At 48.4% G+C, this 15,788-nt stretch overlaps 1 protein-coding gene and 1 pseudogene across 1 annotated transcript; both read right to left on the bottom strand.

The window, feature by feature from the left end:
• Window positions 1-2,977: 2,977 nt before the first annotated feature.
• Window positions 2,978-11,957, bottom strand: LOC147245971 (uncharacterized). The gene is made up of 5 exons (XM_086183423.1): window positions 11,614-11,957; window positions 9,773-10,859; window positions 9,536-9,596; window positions 6,151-6,505; window positions 2,978-5,396 (listed from the first exon to the last, which is right to left on the bottom strand). The coding sequence occupies exons 1-5, from the start codon at window positions 11,903-11,905 to the stop codon at window positions 4,306-4,308; spliced, it is 2,886 nt and encodes a 961-aa protein (XP_086039549.1). The 5' UTR covers window positions 11,906-11,957; the 3' UTR covers window positions 2,978-4,305.
• Window positions 11,958-13,114: 1,157 nt separating this feature from the next.
• On the bottom strand, window positions 13,115-15,786 carry LOC147245972 (uncharacterized; annotated as a pseudogene).
• Between the last annotated feature and the right edge of the window lie 2 nt (window positions 15,787-15,788).

Raw genomic sequence — 15,788 nt, forward strand, 5'->3', positions numbered from 1 at the left:
CTGCTGCCAGCACAGCCCATTAGCATCTGAGTGGTCGGTGAAACTCCCTAACGACCACCCCTGAAACTCCCTGACACCGAACAACGACTGTCGTTTGGGGAGGCCAGGTGAGTCTCGGGAGGGTCGTTTCCACCACAATAGCACTGACCACTCCCACATAGGTTTATAGCTGGAGTTTCCACACTCTTCACTAGAACTGAAGAAGCCTCTCGGATGAGAGGGGAAACGTCTTCAAGATAAACTTACGTCCACCAGTTGACCAGATTTTACTTCACTTAAATTTCATTAGGCTTTTTTTTTTTTTAATTCCATAGAATTGAGAAATGCTGCTTGGCTCTTTTTCAGGTGATGATCCATGTGGCTTCAACTGTTGAGCTGCCATCTCCTCCTTAACAATGATAATAATAATGATAACAATAATGATAATAAATCTGTTCTGGTTAAAAGGTCAAATTTGCCCTCGTTAAATCATTTAAAAACAAATAAATATTACGACTCAGGTTTGATACAGGGGCATTGGATGTGAGTGCTAAGTTTTATTGCTTTATTTCAAGTGATGACACCCCTGCGTACTGTAGGGGGACCTCAAGGACCACAGATCGTCCCCGTGAGGTGGAGTTAGAAGGCGATGACTCTCCCACCTGCAGCTGGTTAGATCTCTGGAGCTTCACTCTTGCTGCGTCTGACTTCCAGAACATGGACGCGACCAAACATCGTCTCCTGGGCTTTTTGACCCTCCTGCTCTGGACCAAAGGTAGGAACCACATGACTCCCTTGAAGAGAAAAGGCTCCTTTTAAAATGCTGACTCTTTGTGTCTTTAACTGCTCCACAGGTCTTCTTGGTGCTGATGATGTTACTCAGACCTCCATACTGTGGAGGAACCAGAGTGACAATGCAACGATACAATGCAGCCACTCCAAGGGTGCTGGCTACACCATGTACTGGTACAGACAGCTTCCAGGAGAACTGATGAGACTCGTTGTCTCCACTTTGGCAAACACCAGTCCTCAGTTTGAACCAGATTTCAGAGATAATAGATTTGTAGCTACAAGGCCTGATGCTGCCAGTGGGACATTGACGGTGCTGAATCTGGAGCCAGAAGATAGAGGCGTCTATTTCTGTGCTGTGAGTCAACACAGTGGTACAGGGACGCTTGGGAGCTGAACAAAAACCTCCAACTGTATTTCTCTATTGAAGTGCAGGGGGAGAGCAGTCGTAGAGCAACTCAGCACAGGGAAACCCCCAGCCGCTACTTGGTGGGTGCAGCTGCTCTGACTCTTATAGGATGCAGAACATGGACATCATCAAACATGGTCTCCCAGGTCTTCAGGGCTCCTACACTTGTTCTTCACTCACATTCACGCACTTTTAATGAAGATTTTCAGGGTGAAGTTTCCAGATTTTCAGATCCTCAAAGCTTTGTCCTAAAAATAAATCTCCAAATGTCTAAATGTTTCATGACACAATTACATAAGCAAACTACCGTCACCCTATAGGATGGAAATAGAGCAGCATCATGTTCTTCGAGAATACGTTCAAGGTTATATCAATAAAATTTTGACACTAAATCTGGATTTTTTTATAAAACATAATTTCAAGTGTTTGCCCTGCCAGTCCACATGTTTTTTTGTCCAGGAGGATTTGGAGGAGGCTTATGATAGTGTTCCCTGGAGCACCCTGTGGATGGTACTCTGGGAGTATGGGCTGGATGGCCCCTAACTAAGGCCCGTTGAGTCTTTCAACTGGAGGAGTGAGAGTCTGGTTCGCATTGCCGGCAGTATGTGGGACTTGTTCGAGAGTTTGACTCCGCCAAGGCTGCCCTTTGTTACTGGTTCTGTTCATAAGTTTTATGGACAGAATTTCTAGGTGCAGCCGGGTGGTGGAGGGGGTTGAGTATGGTGGTGGGAGGATGTCGTCTCTGCGTTTTGCGGATGACGTGGTCCTCTTAGCTCCATCAGATCACGACCTCCAGCTCCTGCTGGGACAGTTCGCAGCCAAACGTGAAGCAGCTGGGATGAGAATCAGCACCTCCAAGTCTGAGGCCCTGGTCCTCAGCCGGAAAAGGATGGCCTGCCACTCCAGGTCGGGGGGGAGGTCCTGCCTCAGGTGAAGGTGTTTAAGTATCTCTGGATGTTTTTCACAAGAGAGGGTAGGATGGAATGTGAAAGTGACAGGCGGATTGGGGCGGCATCCGCAGTGATGCGGTGCTAAACCAGTCTGTTGTGGTATAGAGGGCACTTCGTCAGAAAGCAAGGCTCTCAATTTACCAGTCAAATTATGTTCCAAACCTCACCGATGGTCATGAGCTTTGGGTAATGACTGAAAGAACAAGATTGCGAATACAAGCGGCCAAAATGAGTTTCCTCCGCAGGGTGGCTGGGCTCTCCCTGAAGCCCCTTTCACATTGCACCAAAAACACGGGTCAACACGGGTTTTTGGGCACTCTGAAAGGGTCGACTCAGCTTTTTGACCCGCATCAAATGATGCCAAAAACTCCATCCTCCTTTGCTGCATTAGCACTTGGAAATTTTCAAACCTGCGCTGAGTTTGTACGCTTTGCAAAAGAGACAACATTGCAATGCACACAACGACAATGCTAACAGACAATAACGTCCATGTTGTCATTTGTTTACCTCTCAGTGTTCTGGTGCACGTTTATGTGTAATGATGACATTGCCAGCGCGATGAAGCAGAGAGAGAAAAACACAGGCTTGCAGCCCTCACAGCGGGAGTTCAGACCCAGGTCTTCTGGAAGCTTGAATGCCCCCTAATGCCGAGCAAACGTGGGTCCAAAAACCGTGTTGACACACATTTTTCAGTGTGAAAAGGGAATTAGAGACAGGATGAGAAGCTCAGTCTTTCAGGAGGTGCACCAAGTAGAGCTGCTGCTCCTCCATGTCTAGAGGAGTCAGTTGAAGTGGTTCAGGCGTCTAGTGAGGACGCCTCCAGGACGCCTCTGTCGGGAGGACTTCCAGGCATGTCCGACTGAGAGGAGGCCTCTGGGCTGACCCAGGACACGCTGGAGGGATTATTTCTCTCGGCTGGCTTGGGAACGCCTCAGGATTCCCCCGGAAGAGCTGGTGGAAGTGGCTGGGGAGAGGAGAGTCTGGGCTTCCATGCTGAGGCTGCTGCCCCCGCAACCCGGACCCACCAGATAAGCAGAGGACGACAATGACGATAATTTGAACATAAAAACTCATCATATTTTAACATTAAATTTGTAAATACTATAGCAATAAATCACTTTTTTATAAATACATAAAAACTTATCAAGATATCATGTGATATTTTATATGTGTGGTACATAAACTGGTGTTTGAATCGATAAACAGTGTGGTGAAGGGTTCATTGGACTATGGCCCATTTACATAATTTGAATCGGTCCTACTTATGCTTGGGTATGTCATTAAACATGGTAGATGATAGAATTATAAATATGTGTAAACTGAGACAGATTTAATAAAAACCTGGTGCTGCACCGAGGACAGAATCCAAAGAGTCCAACCCTCCAACCCTCAGGCTATGCTGAGACTTAATGAATCAAGTAATGAATTGTTTAGTTCTGTGTTTTAGTGTGATGTTTATTGTTATACAACAATAACAATAAATTATCACTTTATAACATAAGCTTATGACAATATAAAAAGTATATTTTACCAAGAGTTTCACATCATAATGTGATGAATTCATTTGTTGCAATACTGTGAAAATGACGTGTTCTAAAGTGAAACGTGTATTGTTATGTGACAAATTTATGTTGCAACGTGATACCGATGCATTTTAACCTCTATGGCATGACAGAAACATGCATCTGTCCAGAATCCTTTGACTGTTTTGTGATTAAAAGGTCTTGGCATCTAAATGAGATCTTTTGGAGGGATATTTGATCATATTTTCATTTCACAAGGAGTCAACAATGGGCCAGTTCTGAGTACAATAACCAAGGTATTGATACACATTTGGCCTTTAGCAGTTGGCACTGGAGCAGGACACAGTTTGGGGATTATTTTTTTCCTGCACTGTGTCAGATGGGGATTCTATATGGCATCCACTGATCTCCTGCTGGAACTGAGTAGCGCCTCAGGATATATAAAAACTATAATGATGAGAACACAAGATCCATACACAATCATGTGGTCACACGATATATAAATGAAGATATAAAAATTGATATGAAATAATGATTAAAAAATTATATAAACAGGACACTCAGCAGGTCAGCACATCTGTGCTCGTCAGGGAGAAGAAAGCTGTAGTGTTCCTGGCTAAATGTAAACCAGAACTGACAATAAATGCATACATTCTTACACATCCATGTTGTCACACTCTCCATTTGTGAGAAACTCAAGCTTCTCTGTTGTTTCAGTGTTTATTTGCGGTCCTAAAGTTTCCTTTCTGCTGCTGCTCTCCCCTGTACATTTGTGCTTGGTCATCAGGTATTTACGTGTGAATCTTCTATTGCAAACGTTGCAGGCAAATGGTCTCTCTCCAGTGTGAACTCTGACATGACTTGCCATGTTTCCCTTGTCCGAGAACTTTTTATCACAAAATGGGCAAGAGAATGGTTTCTCTCCTGTGTGACTTCTCATGTGTATTGTCAAGCTTCCTCTCTCTGAGAATCTTTTATCACACACTGAGCAGTGAAAAGGTTTCTCTCCCGTGTGAGTTCTCATGTGCTGAACCAAGCCGTGACGATGGGTGAAACTCGTGCTGCACAGTGAGCAAGAGAATGGTTTTTCTCCTGTGTGCGTTTTCATGTGTTTCTGCAGGCCTGCCTTGTAGATGAATCTTTTGCCACATTCAGAGCATTCAAACGGCTTCTCTCCGGTGTGAATTTTTTTGTGCAAATTTAAATTTGAAATGGAGCTAAAAGTTTTCCCACACTCAGAGCAGAAAGGTGCTTTTTCACCACTATCACATATTTTACCATTTATAGGGATTCCTGTATTTGCTGCAGACTTTAAAAGCGACGTATTCTTACTCCAGCCATCGTTGCTGTCATCAGTCTCAGATTCAGGAGAGTCTGACGTGTCACCGTCAGTTACAGGCTGCAAAAGTGTGTCTGGATCAACGTTCCTGGCTGCTTCTGGTCCTCCACAATCGTCTCCGTTAGCTTCTGTTTTTATGTGTGGGCTTGCCTCTGAGGTCGCCTCAAGCCCTTCGTCTCCGTCGTCCTCCCTCTTCACAGGGACAGGAGTGAATTGGAACTTGATGATGTCAGCCTCCTCCAGCCTGGGAAGCTGCTCTCCTTCCTGACTCGTCCAGATCTCCTCCTGTTCCTCTTTAATGCACAGGGGCCCCGGGTCCTCCCGGTCCAGGCCAGACCCTCCCTCCGGCTGCTCGGGGGGAACTTCTTCTGTAGTCACAGGCTGCTGCTGGACGTCTGCAGGACTCACTGAAACAGAGGAGGATGGAGGATGTTGGGGTACATTGACTTCAAGTCTGTGTCTCTGTGGAATTTCAAATGTTAAACTGGTTCTGACTCAGCAACATGTTGGCGTGAAGTCACTCATTCACCCAACCAGAGTTTCTTGCTCACTGCTGGTTTCATCAAACTCCAGCGGCCACTGGAAGCCCCAGAAGCAGAAGTCTCACTCACTCACTGGCTTTAGTGACCTCAGTGGGCCAGAGAATCACCAACACAATCAATGAAACAATCACTTGCTATTCATGCTGTCGTTCTCCTTCCTTATCATATTGGCTTGTTTGAAAATGCTCAAGTGACAACACTTCTACAGCTCTGATGGTCACGTCTTGTTCCACTGAGTGACGTCCCAATAACCTCGCAGCTGCTGGACACTTCAATATTAACACAAGCCATCAAACTTTTGCTGTCATTAGAATTTTTTAGGGGAATGACGATTAGAAGCGTTAGAGCCAAACAAAATAAACACTGAATGGCTGCTAACAGTTAAAAACTACAGCTCCCATGAGCCTTTGCCGGCAGCGCTTGGGGACACGCGGAGTTCTGCTGCTGGCACAAGTCTCACTGGGGACACTGGTACCAGTGTTTCCGTGTGGGAGGGATGCACTCTGACCACCGACGGACAACCTGGTGAGAGAACCTTTCTGCCGGAGCGCTCGCTGCTAGCTACATTAGCATCCGCGCTACCGCCTGGTCCCGTCGGTCCCCGGTGTGCGTGACAGACCTGCTCCGGGCCGCCTGGCTTCGGGCTTCAGCGGCGCGTCCAGCAGCCTCCTCTGGCGGCGGAGCTCCCGCTCCAAACGCTCCGCTCTGTCTCGCTGCTCCGCCACGGTTCCCCGCACCAGAGCGACGATCTCGTCCGCGGCCGCCGTCAGCCGCACGGTGAGCAGCGCCCTCGCCGCTCTCAGCAGCGGGAGCTCCGCCGCTTCTTCTTTCTCCAGCTGCCGCAGGAAGTCTTCGGCGGCGGCGACCATCCGCTGATGGACCGACACCCGCAGCAGCTGCATGGCGCACATTGCTGCCGCTCTTCTGCGCCTTTTCACGCAGGCTGGCAGGCTGCAGCCGACAAAGAGGGCAAGCTAGCGGGGAAGTAAACTCACAGCAGCCGACTTCCCAGTCAACGACTCGACCGGAGAGACAACAGCGCCTCTGCTGGGCGGGAGGGAGAGCAGCAGCCCGGTTGATGAACGAGCAAGAGGCCGGTAGTTAGCGAGCGATCACCCAGTGAAGCAGTCCGACTCCAGGCACTGCTGTGGCGGATGCTGTCTTCTCTAGGAATAATCTTAGGCGTTCTCTCAGCTTCCCTGTTGTCCTTCATCTTTCCCGCTCTTCCTCGCTCGTGAGTGGTTTGATAAAATCATCTACCAGCTCAGCCATGCGTTTCCTTTTGTATTTTCTTTTTTTTCAATCCAGCTCCCTAGTTTTCTTTTTATTTCATGATCAAGTTCACCTCCATCTCTGCAGCTGATTTTCAGTCGCTGTTCAACGTGATACTCTTCCAGTTCTACTGAATGTTTTATTGATGTCTATAAACCGCCTTAACTGCCAAACCCTGGCAGCAGCACCTGCAGCCGCTCTAACCCTAATTATCATTTCTTATTTTCAGATCAAATCTGCTGGGGTGGCCTTGGCATGTTTCACCCGTCGGCCTGCTGTCTTCCTTCCTTTCACGGTTTCATATTTGTAAATGACTCACAGATATTAAAGCAACAGTGCATCACACTCTCATATAAATGGGCATCCTTCACATTCAGGCCCTCGTCACAGCGTTCATCCAAGTAAATCCCTCACAAACGTGATGCTCAGAATAATTTACCAAACTTTACCAGCTGAAAGTTTGATGCCTGCAGTTTGCTCTTTGCTAACTTGAGTGTGGAGAACAAAGCTAACAATTCCCCCTGAACCAGAGTTGATTTTCTTCTGCAGCTGAAGGCGCCAGAGTCACACTGCCCCCAGTGGCGAGACACCGACTGAGTCGAACCAGATCTGCCCTCCAGAGACGATCGGGGCAAATGAGGAGGCAACAATGTTCCTCGTGACTTATGTTCTGTCTTCGGTGATCAATGCTTCGTTTACAAAAGGTTCCCCTCTTCATTCTCAGCAGTCTGTGGCTGCTCTGTGCTACTATGCATGTCAAAGGTGTTTTTGTGTGTGTTTTTAGAGAGGATTTTAAGGTTGAATTGAATTGCAATAAAAGTACACTGGAGTTTGTGCTGGCACATATTTGGTAGGTTGGTGTTCCTAATAGCTGAGATTAAAGTAAAACGGACTTCAAAGGGATTTTGCTGGGGTTTTTGAACACAGAAAAGGAGATCCGTGCAAGTCTAAATGAAGGAACTCCTGCAGGCTGAGAGGGGAGACAGGCTCCTTGTGAGCACCAGCACCTCCTGCTGCACACGGTGCGAGGGAGCTTCTCAAGGGTGTGACGGTGAAACCCCGTAGATCTTTCTTGACAAGCGCCTCTGTGAGCACTGGATTCCCACGGAGGAATTCTTCACATTTGCCCGTGAGTGGAAGCATACGAACATTCAGACGTTAAGCCGTGGCTGCAGCTGCAATATTAACACCAATATTGATTTACATGCCATTATCCATGGCAGCCATTTATTTAACCGCAGTGAAAGGTGATTACAGCCGTTCAACTTGTGCCGTCATGATGATCAGTGACACTCACAAGTTCTTCATCAGTTGGAGCTCAAATTTTAGAGCAACAACGTGGATTCTGTCCTGGCTCTGAAACAACGACTGGCTCTTCACTCTCACAAGGCTCCGAGAGGCGGCCTGAGATACAGTTTGTCCAACCGGCCAACGAGTGTTAAGTGGATTTGGAGATGATTTGAGACCAGGTTCCTCAGGAGATAATCTGGCAGGAGCTGTGGGAGTACGTGGTGAGGGGGGCCAACTCAGGTCCAGCCAGGAGGGACTTGGCCTCTGCCAGGGGTGCACCTGGTCACCTGTCCTGTTTTTGACTTTCATGGACAGGAGTTCAGGGTGAGGTTGTTCGTGTGTGTGTGTGTGTGTTTGGCTAAGCATGCAGCTGGGGTCGTAGTTCTCAGCAGGAAAATGGTTGTTTGCCCATTTCAGGGAGGAAAGGAGTTCTTAAACCAAGTGAAGGAGTTGAAGTTGGTCGGGGTCCCGCTCACCAGCGAAGGGAATACAGAGCACGAGATGGGCCAGAAAATCCAAGCAGCAGGAGCAGGTTTGCATTTGCTCGTCCACGCTGTTGAGACAGCGAGCTGAGCCAGGAGGAGAGCCCTCGCTCTACCGGTTAGTCCTCATTCCTGCTCTCACCTGGTCATGAATATGAGTCATGACCGAAAGAACCAGGTCACAAATACATGCAGCTGAAATGGACTTCCTCGCAAGGTCGTCTCGCTTAGCGATGAGATGAGGAGTTTCAGTCAGCGTAGAGCCACTTTGCCTCAAATGGAACCTGTTGAGATGGTTTGGGTTTTCAAGTTTGGATGCCAATGGGTGCCTCCTGTGTTGGGTAATCCAGGAACTTCCAGCTGGGAGGAGGCCATGGGGCAAAAGAGGACCAGGTGGAAGGGCTTTATCTCCACGCCGGTCTTGGTACACCTCCTCCAGTCAGAGCTGGTCGATGTGGCCAGGGAAAGAGGAGCTTGGGGTCCCTACTAGAGCTGCTACCTCCATGACCTGTTTGAAGTGGTTCAAAGTGGATGGACGGACACAGTCAGCTACCTGGTGTCAGCTCTCCTCCCTGCCTTGGGCCAGCGGCTGTGTATTATGCATTTATATTCCTTATAATCATGAAGGATTACAATCCAAGTGAATGAAATATTTGGCTCTCCATCTCTCCAGGTTGGTGCCTGGTCATCAGCACCGCTGCTGCTTTCATGTGACTGTGAGGACAACAGGTGAGGAAATGCTAGGTTGATGGAATCAGCTGACAACCGCTGTCGTGGAACCTCTTATTGCTGATTGTGGTTGTTTGGCTCTGCTTACCAACACAATTTAAGGAAACCCTGGACATGCTTGACACCTTGGACTTGGGACCAGGTCCAGGTCCAGGTCCAGGTCCAGGGTCAGAGGCACAAAACACTGCAAAGGTGGTCAAGAAAGCAAAGCAACATCCTTTATCCTCACACAGATATGAAGCCAAGGGACCCATGAAGCTCCAGAACACACAGATCATCAAACTTGAAGAGTCTTGAGTACAGACACAGAATACATGAAAGACAGAATAGCTGATATTGAATGATGATAACACAAAATACACAATCATTTCAGGCCAGCACATCTGTGCTCGACAGTGGGAAGACAACTTTAGTGTTTCAGGTTACACGTGATCTATTTAAAATGAGAATAAATGCATACATTCTTACACATCCATGTTGTCACACTCTCCATTTGTGAGAAACTCAAGCTTCTCTGTTGTTTCAGTGTTTATTTGCGGTCCTAAAGTTTCCTTTCTGCTGCTGCTCTCCCCTGTACATTTGTGCTTGGTCATCAGGTATTTACGTGTGAATCCTCGACTGCAAACGTTGCAGGCAAATGGTCTCTCTCCAGTGTGAACTCTGATGTGAGTCGTCATGTTTCCCTTGTCCGAGAACTTTTTATCACAAAATGGGCAAGAGAATGGTTTCTCTCCTGTGTGACTTCTCATGTGTATTGTCAAGGTTCCTCTCTCTGAGAATCTTTTACCACACACTGAGCAGTGAAAAGGTTTCTCTCCCGTGTGAGTTCTCATGTGCTGAACCAAGCCGTGACGATGGGTGAAACTCGTGCTGCACAGTGAGCAAGAGAATGGTTTTTCTCCTGTGTGCGTTTTCATGTGTTTCTTGAGGTCTCCTTTGAAACCAAATCTTTTGCCACATTCAGAGCATTCAAACGGCTTCTCTCCGGTGTGAATTTTTTTGTGCAAATTTAAATTTGAAATGGAGCTAAAAGTTTTCCCACACTCAGAGCAGAAAGGTGCTTTTTCACCACTATCACATATTTTACCATTTATAGGGATTCCTGTATTTGCTGCAGACTTTAAAAGCGACGTATTCTTACTCCAGCCATCGTTGCTGTCATCAGTCTCAGATTCAGGAGAGTCTGACGTGTCACCGTCAGTTACAGGCTGCAAAAGTGTGTCTGGATCAACGTTCCTGGCTGCTTCTGGTCCTCCACAATCGTCTCCGTTAGCTTCTGTTTTTATGTGTGGGCTTGCCTCTGAGGTCGCCTCAAGCCCTTCGTCTCCGTCGTCCTCCCTCTTCACAGGGACAGGAGTGAATTGGAACTTGATGACGTCAGCCTCCTCCAGCCTGGGAAGCTGCTCTCCTTCCTGACTCTTCCAGATCTCCTCCTGTTCCTCTTTAATGCACAGGGGCCCCGGGTCCTCCCGGTCCAGGCCAGACCCTCCCTCCGGCTGCTCGGGGGGAACTTCTTCTGTAGTCACAGGCTGCTGCTGGACGTCTGCAGGACTCTCTGAAACAGAGGAGGATGGAGGATGTTGGGGTACATTGACTTCAAGTCTGTGTCTCTGTGGAATTTCAAATGTTAAACTGGTTCTGACTCAGCAACATGTTGGCGTGAAGTCACTCATTCACCCAACCAGAGTTTCTTGCTCACTGCTGGTTTCATCAAACTCCAGCGGCCACTGGAAGCCCCAGAAGCAGAAGTCTCACTCACTCACTGGCTTTAGTGACCTCAGTGGGCCAGAGAATCACCAACACAATCAATGAAACAATCACTTGCTATTCATGCTGTCGTTCTCCTTCCTTATCATATTGGCTTGTTTGAAAATGCTCAAGTGACAACACTTCTACAGCTCTGATGGTCACGTCTTGTTCCACTGAGTGACGTCCCAATAACCTCGCAGCTGCTGGACACTTCAATATTAACACAAGCCATCAAACTTTTGCTGTCATTAGAATTTTTTAGGGGAATGACGATTAGAAGCGTTAGAGCCAAACAAAATAAACACTGAATGGCTGCTAACAGTTAAAAACTACAGCTCCCATGAGCCTTTGCCGGCAGCGCTTGGGGACACGCGGAGTTCTGCTGCTGGCACAAGTCTCACTGGGGACACTGGTACCAGTGTTTCCGTGTGGGAGGGATGCACTCTGACCACCGACGGACAACCTGGTGAGAGAACCTTTCTGCCGGAGCGCTCGCTGCTAGCTACATTAGCATCCGCGCTACCGCCTGGTCCCGTCGGTCCCCGGTGTGCGTGACAGACCTGCTCCGGGCCGCCTGGCTTCGGGCTTCAGCGGCGCGTCCAGCAGCCTCCTCTGGCGGCGGAGCTCCCGCTCCAAACGCTCCGCTCTGTCTCGCTGCTCCGCCACGGTTCCCCGCACCAGAGCGACGATCTCGTCCGCGGCCGCCGTCAGCCGCACGGTGAGCAGCGCCCTCGCCGCTCTCAGCAGCGGGAGCTCCGCCGCTTCTTCTTTCTCCAGCTGCCGCAGGAAGTCTTCGGCGGCGGCGACCATCCGCTGATGGACCGACACCCGCAGCAGCTGCATGGCGCACATTGCTGCCGCTCTTCTGCGCCTTTTCACGCAGGCTGGCAGGCTGCAGCCGACAAAGAGGGCAAGCTAGCGGGGAAGTAAACTCACAGCAGCCGACTTCTCAGTCAACGACTCGACCGGAGAGACAACAGCGCCTCTGCTGGGCGGGAGGGAGAGCAGCAGCCCGGTTGATGAACGAGCAAGAGGCCGGTAGTTAGCGAGCGATCACCCAGTGAAGCAGTCCGAGTCCAGGCACTGCTGTGGCGGTTGTTGTCTTGAGAACTGTAACTCTCACATGTCCAACTAAACTGACCGGTCACCTCTGTCCCTGATCTCCTGACTTGCTGGGTCGATCACCGCTGCTCGCTGCCTCCAACTGTTCTGAAACTTGAGTGCTGCTCCTCATTCTGACATCCTTTCTTGATTAAATCAGAGATTTTTACTGCAGCTTTTAAACCTGACCTGACCCACCGTTGTGTCTTGTATCCAGAGTAGTTCTACTTTTTTTTTTTTATTAGTTTATGATAAAGAATCCTTTCCTGGCTGCAGTTTATTTCTGTTTTTGGCTCCATGAGCCTCCATTGAACATGAACTTGATTTCTTTTTGCTGTGTTTTTGACAGTAATTAAAAAAAAAGAAGCCCCACAGTAGCATCTGGAACTGTAGTCTGATTGACAAGCACCACTCACTGCTGGAGAGAGAGACTAAAGTGCTGCTCTAAAGCTCTGACTCAGACACATTTAGGTGTCAGATGTCAAGAATCTAAACACATGAGTATAGACCTGCTGAGATGCCTCAGAGTTCTGTCATACTGCCTCATGCAGCATGATCTTTCATGACTTCTGTCATAATATTTCACCCTACAATCAGAAGGCAGGAGACCTGTCAGGGCTGCGTAGCTCCGCCCACCATCATCAGACTGACTCTCTTTATTAGTAGATTATTGAACCAGAGTGACCCACCTGCCTGCAGAGGCAAAACATGGGTGAAACATGGTTTCCTTGGCACGTTTTTGTCTTTTGCTGTGGATAAAAGGTTGCAAAATCGCCTCACCACATGACTCTCGCCATCTTTTATCGTTCACGGGATTGTAAGAGTTCGAATTTTTGACCGGTGGTGGTACCGGTTCTAAGAGCTGCCGGGGAAGGAGATGGAGGAGGTAGTGTTTCCAGTTTCCTCCAACAGAAAAAAAAAGACTTTCCAAATTTTAGTCAAGAGAAGTTCTCAGCCCTCTTAGAGTGGAACATTCACTGTGAGAACCTGGAAGACAAAGGCGTCTATTTCTGTGCTGTGGTGCAGGAACCCTGAGTATAACCAAAACCTCCAACTGCAGGGGGACCTCAAGGACCACAGATCGTCCCAGAGATGCGTTAGAAGATGATGACACTCCCACCTGCAGCTGGTTGGATCTCTGGAGCTTCACTCTTGCTGCAGTGTCTTCAGCTGTCTGCAGGAGGCGCTGGAGACCTCATGATTTGTAGGTCACACATTATTGCTTCTACTTCTTACAAAGGAGCATATTCACTGCCTCAGAATACACATGCACCTTTTCAGCTGCAGTCCTGGATGGTTACTAGCAGTGCTGGCACACACATTGTTCAGAGTGACAGAATTACAGTGTAGAATCAGTGTGTAAAAAGTATAAGAAGTACTTATTTATACAAGTATGAGTACGAAAGCAGAGCATAGAATTCTTTTACTCCTGTTCTCAGGTTTTGAATGCTGCTGACAGCAGGAAGTAGGAGAGATTCGGCCAAATAATCTTCATTTATTGTATTTGTGTGTATTCTCAGTCCTCCAGGTCATCGTCTTTCTCAAGAATAATCAGTTCAGGCAGCTGGACTCTCCTCCTGTGAGTGAAGACGTTTCTCCTCTCATGCAAGAGGTTTCTTCAGTCCAAAAACTCTGGTGCGAAGTATCAGGTATACATCCACCCAGATGGGTGGTGGCAAAAACAAGTGGTCGTCAGGCCAGAACAAGAGGCTCATCAGGTGGTCAAGTGAGTCGTTGGAGCTCAGTTTCAGGCCGTTACCTTCCCAGCCCTCTTAGGAGGGTCGTTCAGGTCACCTTAGTGAAGGTGTGAGTGCTGGCTGCACCTCCTGGGGAGAATCTAAGGACGGCATTGTAGGTGGGTGACAGGTGGTGTCTGAGGCCCCCTCCTCTGTTCAAAGATGGATGTTCTAGTTTGACATGAACGACTTCTTTCACCCCTCTTTCAAACCGTCTGTCCTCTCTGGCAAGAATGCGCACCTTGTGATCTTCAAAGGAGTGCCCCTTCTCCTTGAGGTGGAGGTGGACTGCTGAGTCCTGGCCTGTGGTTGTGGCCCTCCTGTGTTGTGCCATGCGTTTGTGCAGTTGTTGTTTTCTCTCCCCTGTACAGGTCAGAGCGCTCCTCGTTACACTGGACCACATAAACAACATGACTCTGTTTGTGCCTTGGAACCTTGTCTTTAGAATGGACAGGTTTTTGCCTCAGGGTGTTGCTGGGCTTAAAGTGCACAGGGATGTTCCTGTCCACCGAGTTCAGGTGTTCAGTGAAAGGCCCAACTTCCCCCTTTCTGATGGTGACCCAGGTGTCGTCTACGTATCTGAACCAATGTCTCAGCAGGTGGCCTCTGAATGCTCTCAGGGTTACACTCTCCATCTCTTCCATGTACAGGTTTGCTACAATGGGGAATACCAGAGATCCCACGGCACAGCTGTGCTTTTGCCTGGAGAAACCATGGTTATATTGGAAGTAGGTGGTGTTGAGGCAAAGGTTGAGAAGGTCACGCACCTGTTCAGGTGAGAGGTTGGTCCTTTCCGCTAGAGTGTTATCTTTCAGAAGTTTTCTCTTGACCGTCTGTACAGCATCTCCCGTGGGGATGCATGTGAACAGAGATGTCACATCCTATGAAACCATGGTTTCTTCAGGGTCTAAACGGATTTGTTTGATTTTGTCAGCAGAGTCCATTGAATTTATTATGTGGTGGGGGGTGTTACCCACCAGAGGAGAAAGGATGGAGGCAAGATACTTAGCAATGTTGTAGGTTACGGAGTTCATATTTCTCACAATGGGTCTGAGTGGGCCGCCCGTAGATGCACGAATAGCACCGCCAGGATGGAGTTTGTAGTAGAGAACTCGGTCGATAGCTTGTTCCTTCTCCAGCCTCTGCAGGCAGTTAACCACCTTGGTTTTGAAGGTGTTGGTGGGATCTCGTTTACGAGAACCTCTCTGACACGAGGTTGCCGTGTCAGAGAGGAGGCTGCTAACTTTGGAGTTGTAATCGGCTGTGTGAAGGACCACTGTGCATCTCCCTTTGTCTGCTGGTAAGACTGTGATGTTGGGATCTTTTTGCAGTGTGCTGAGTGCCTGTTTCTCCTGTCTGGAGAGGTTAGATGGAGGAAGTTTGGCACAGGAGAGTGCTGCCGATACCTTAAGCCTAAGCTGCTCTGCCTCTGTCTCAGACAACTTGTTACTTCAGACTCTGTGACCTGATCCACCACCGGTAGCTCTTCCGGCATCACTGCGAAGTTTAGCCCTTTGGCTAGGACTTTCAGCTCAGCCGGAGTGAGTACTCTGTCAGACAGAGAGGACAGAGTCTGTACAACAACTTGTTGTTTGCCACCACCCACCTGGGTGGATGTATACCTGATACTTCCCACCAGAAATTTAGAACTGAAGAAGCTTCTTGGATGAGAGGTGATCGTCCTGGTCATCTGCTATGTTGATCTGGCGCCACTGTCGATGTCTTGGATTGATTCCATCTGTTCAGTGTTATTATTTTGTATGTGATTGAGTTGGCGTTTGTGCTGAGCCGTGCGTGAACAGCTACGCCCTCTGAGCAAACCGCCACATCACATCGTGTTCACTTGCCTCAGATCCAATAAAGGTAATACAGTTCTCTTGTCACAGAAAGTGGCATCA

Source organism: Aulostomus chinensis, chromosome 17, assembly GCF_037954235.1.
Source record: "Aulostomus chinensis isolate RoL2024-O1b breed Wild chromosome 17, RoL_Achi_v1.0, whole genome shotgun sequence".
Classification (NCBI taxonomy): Eukaryota; Metazoa; Chordata; class Actinopteri; order Syngnathiformes; family Aulostomidae; genus Aulostomus; species Aulostomus chinensis.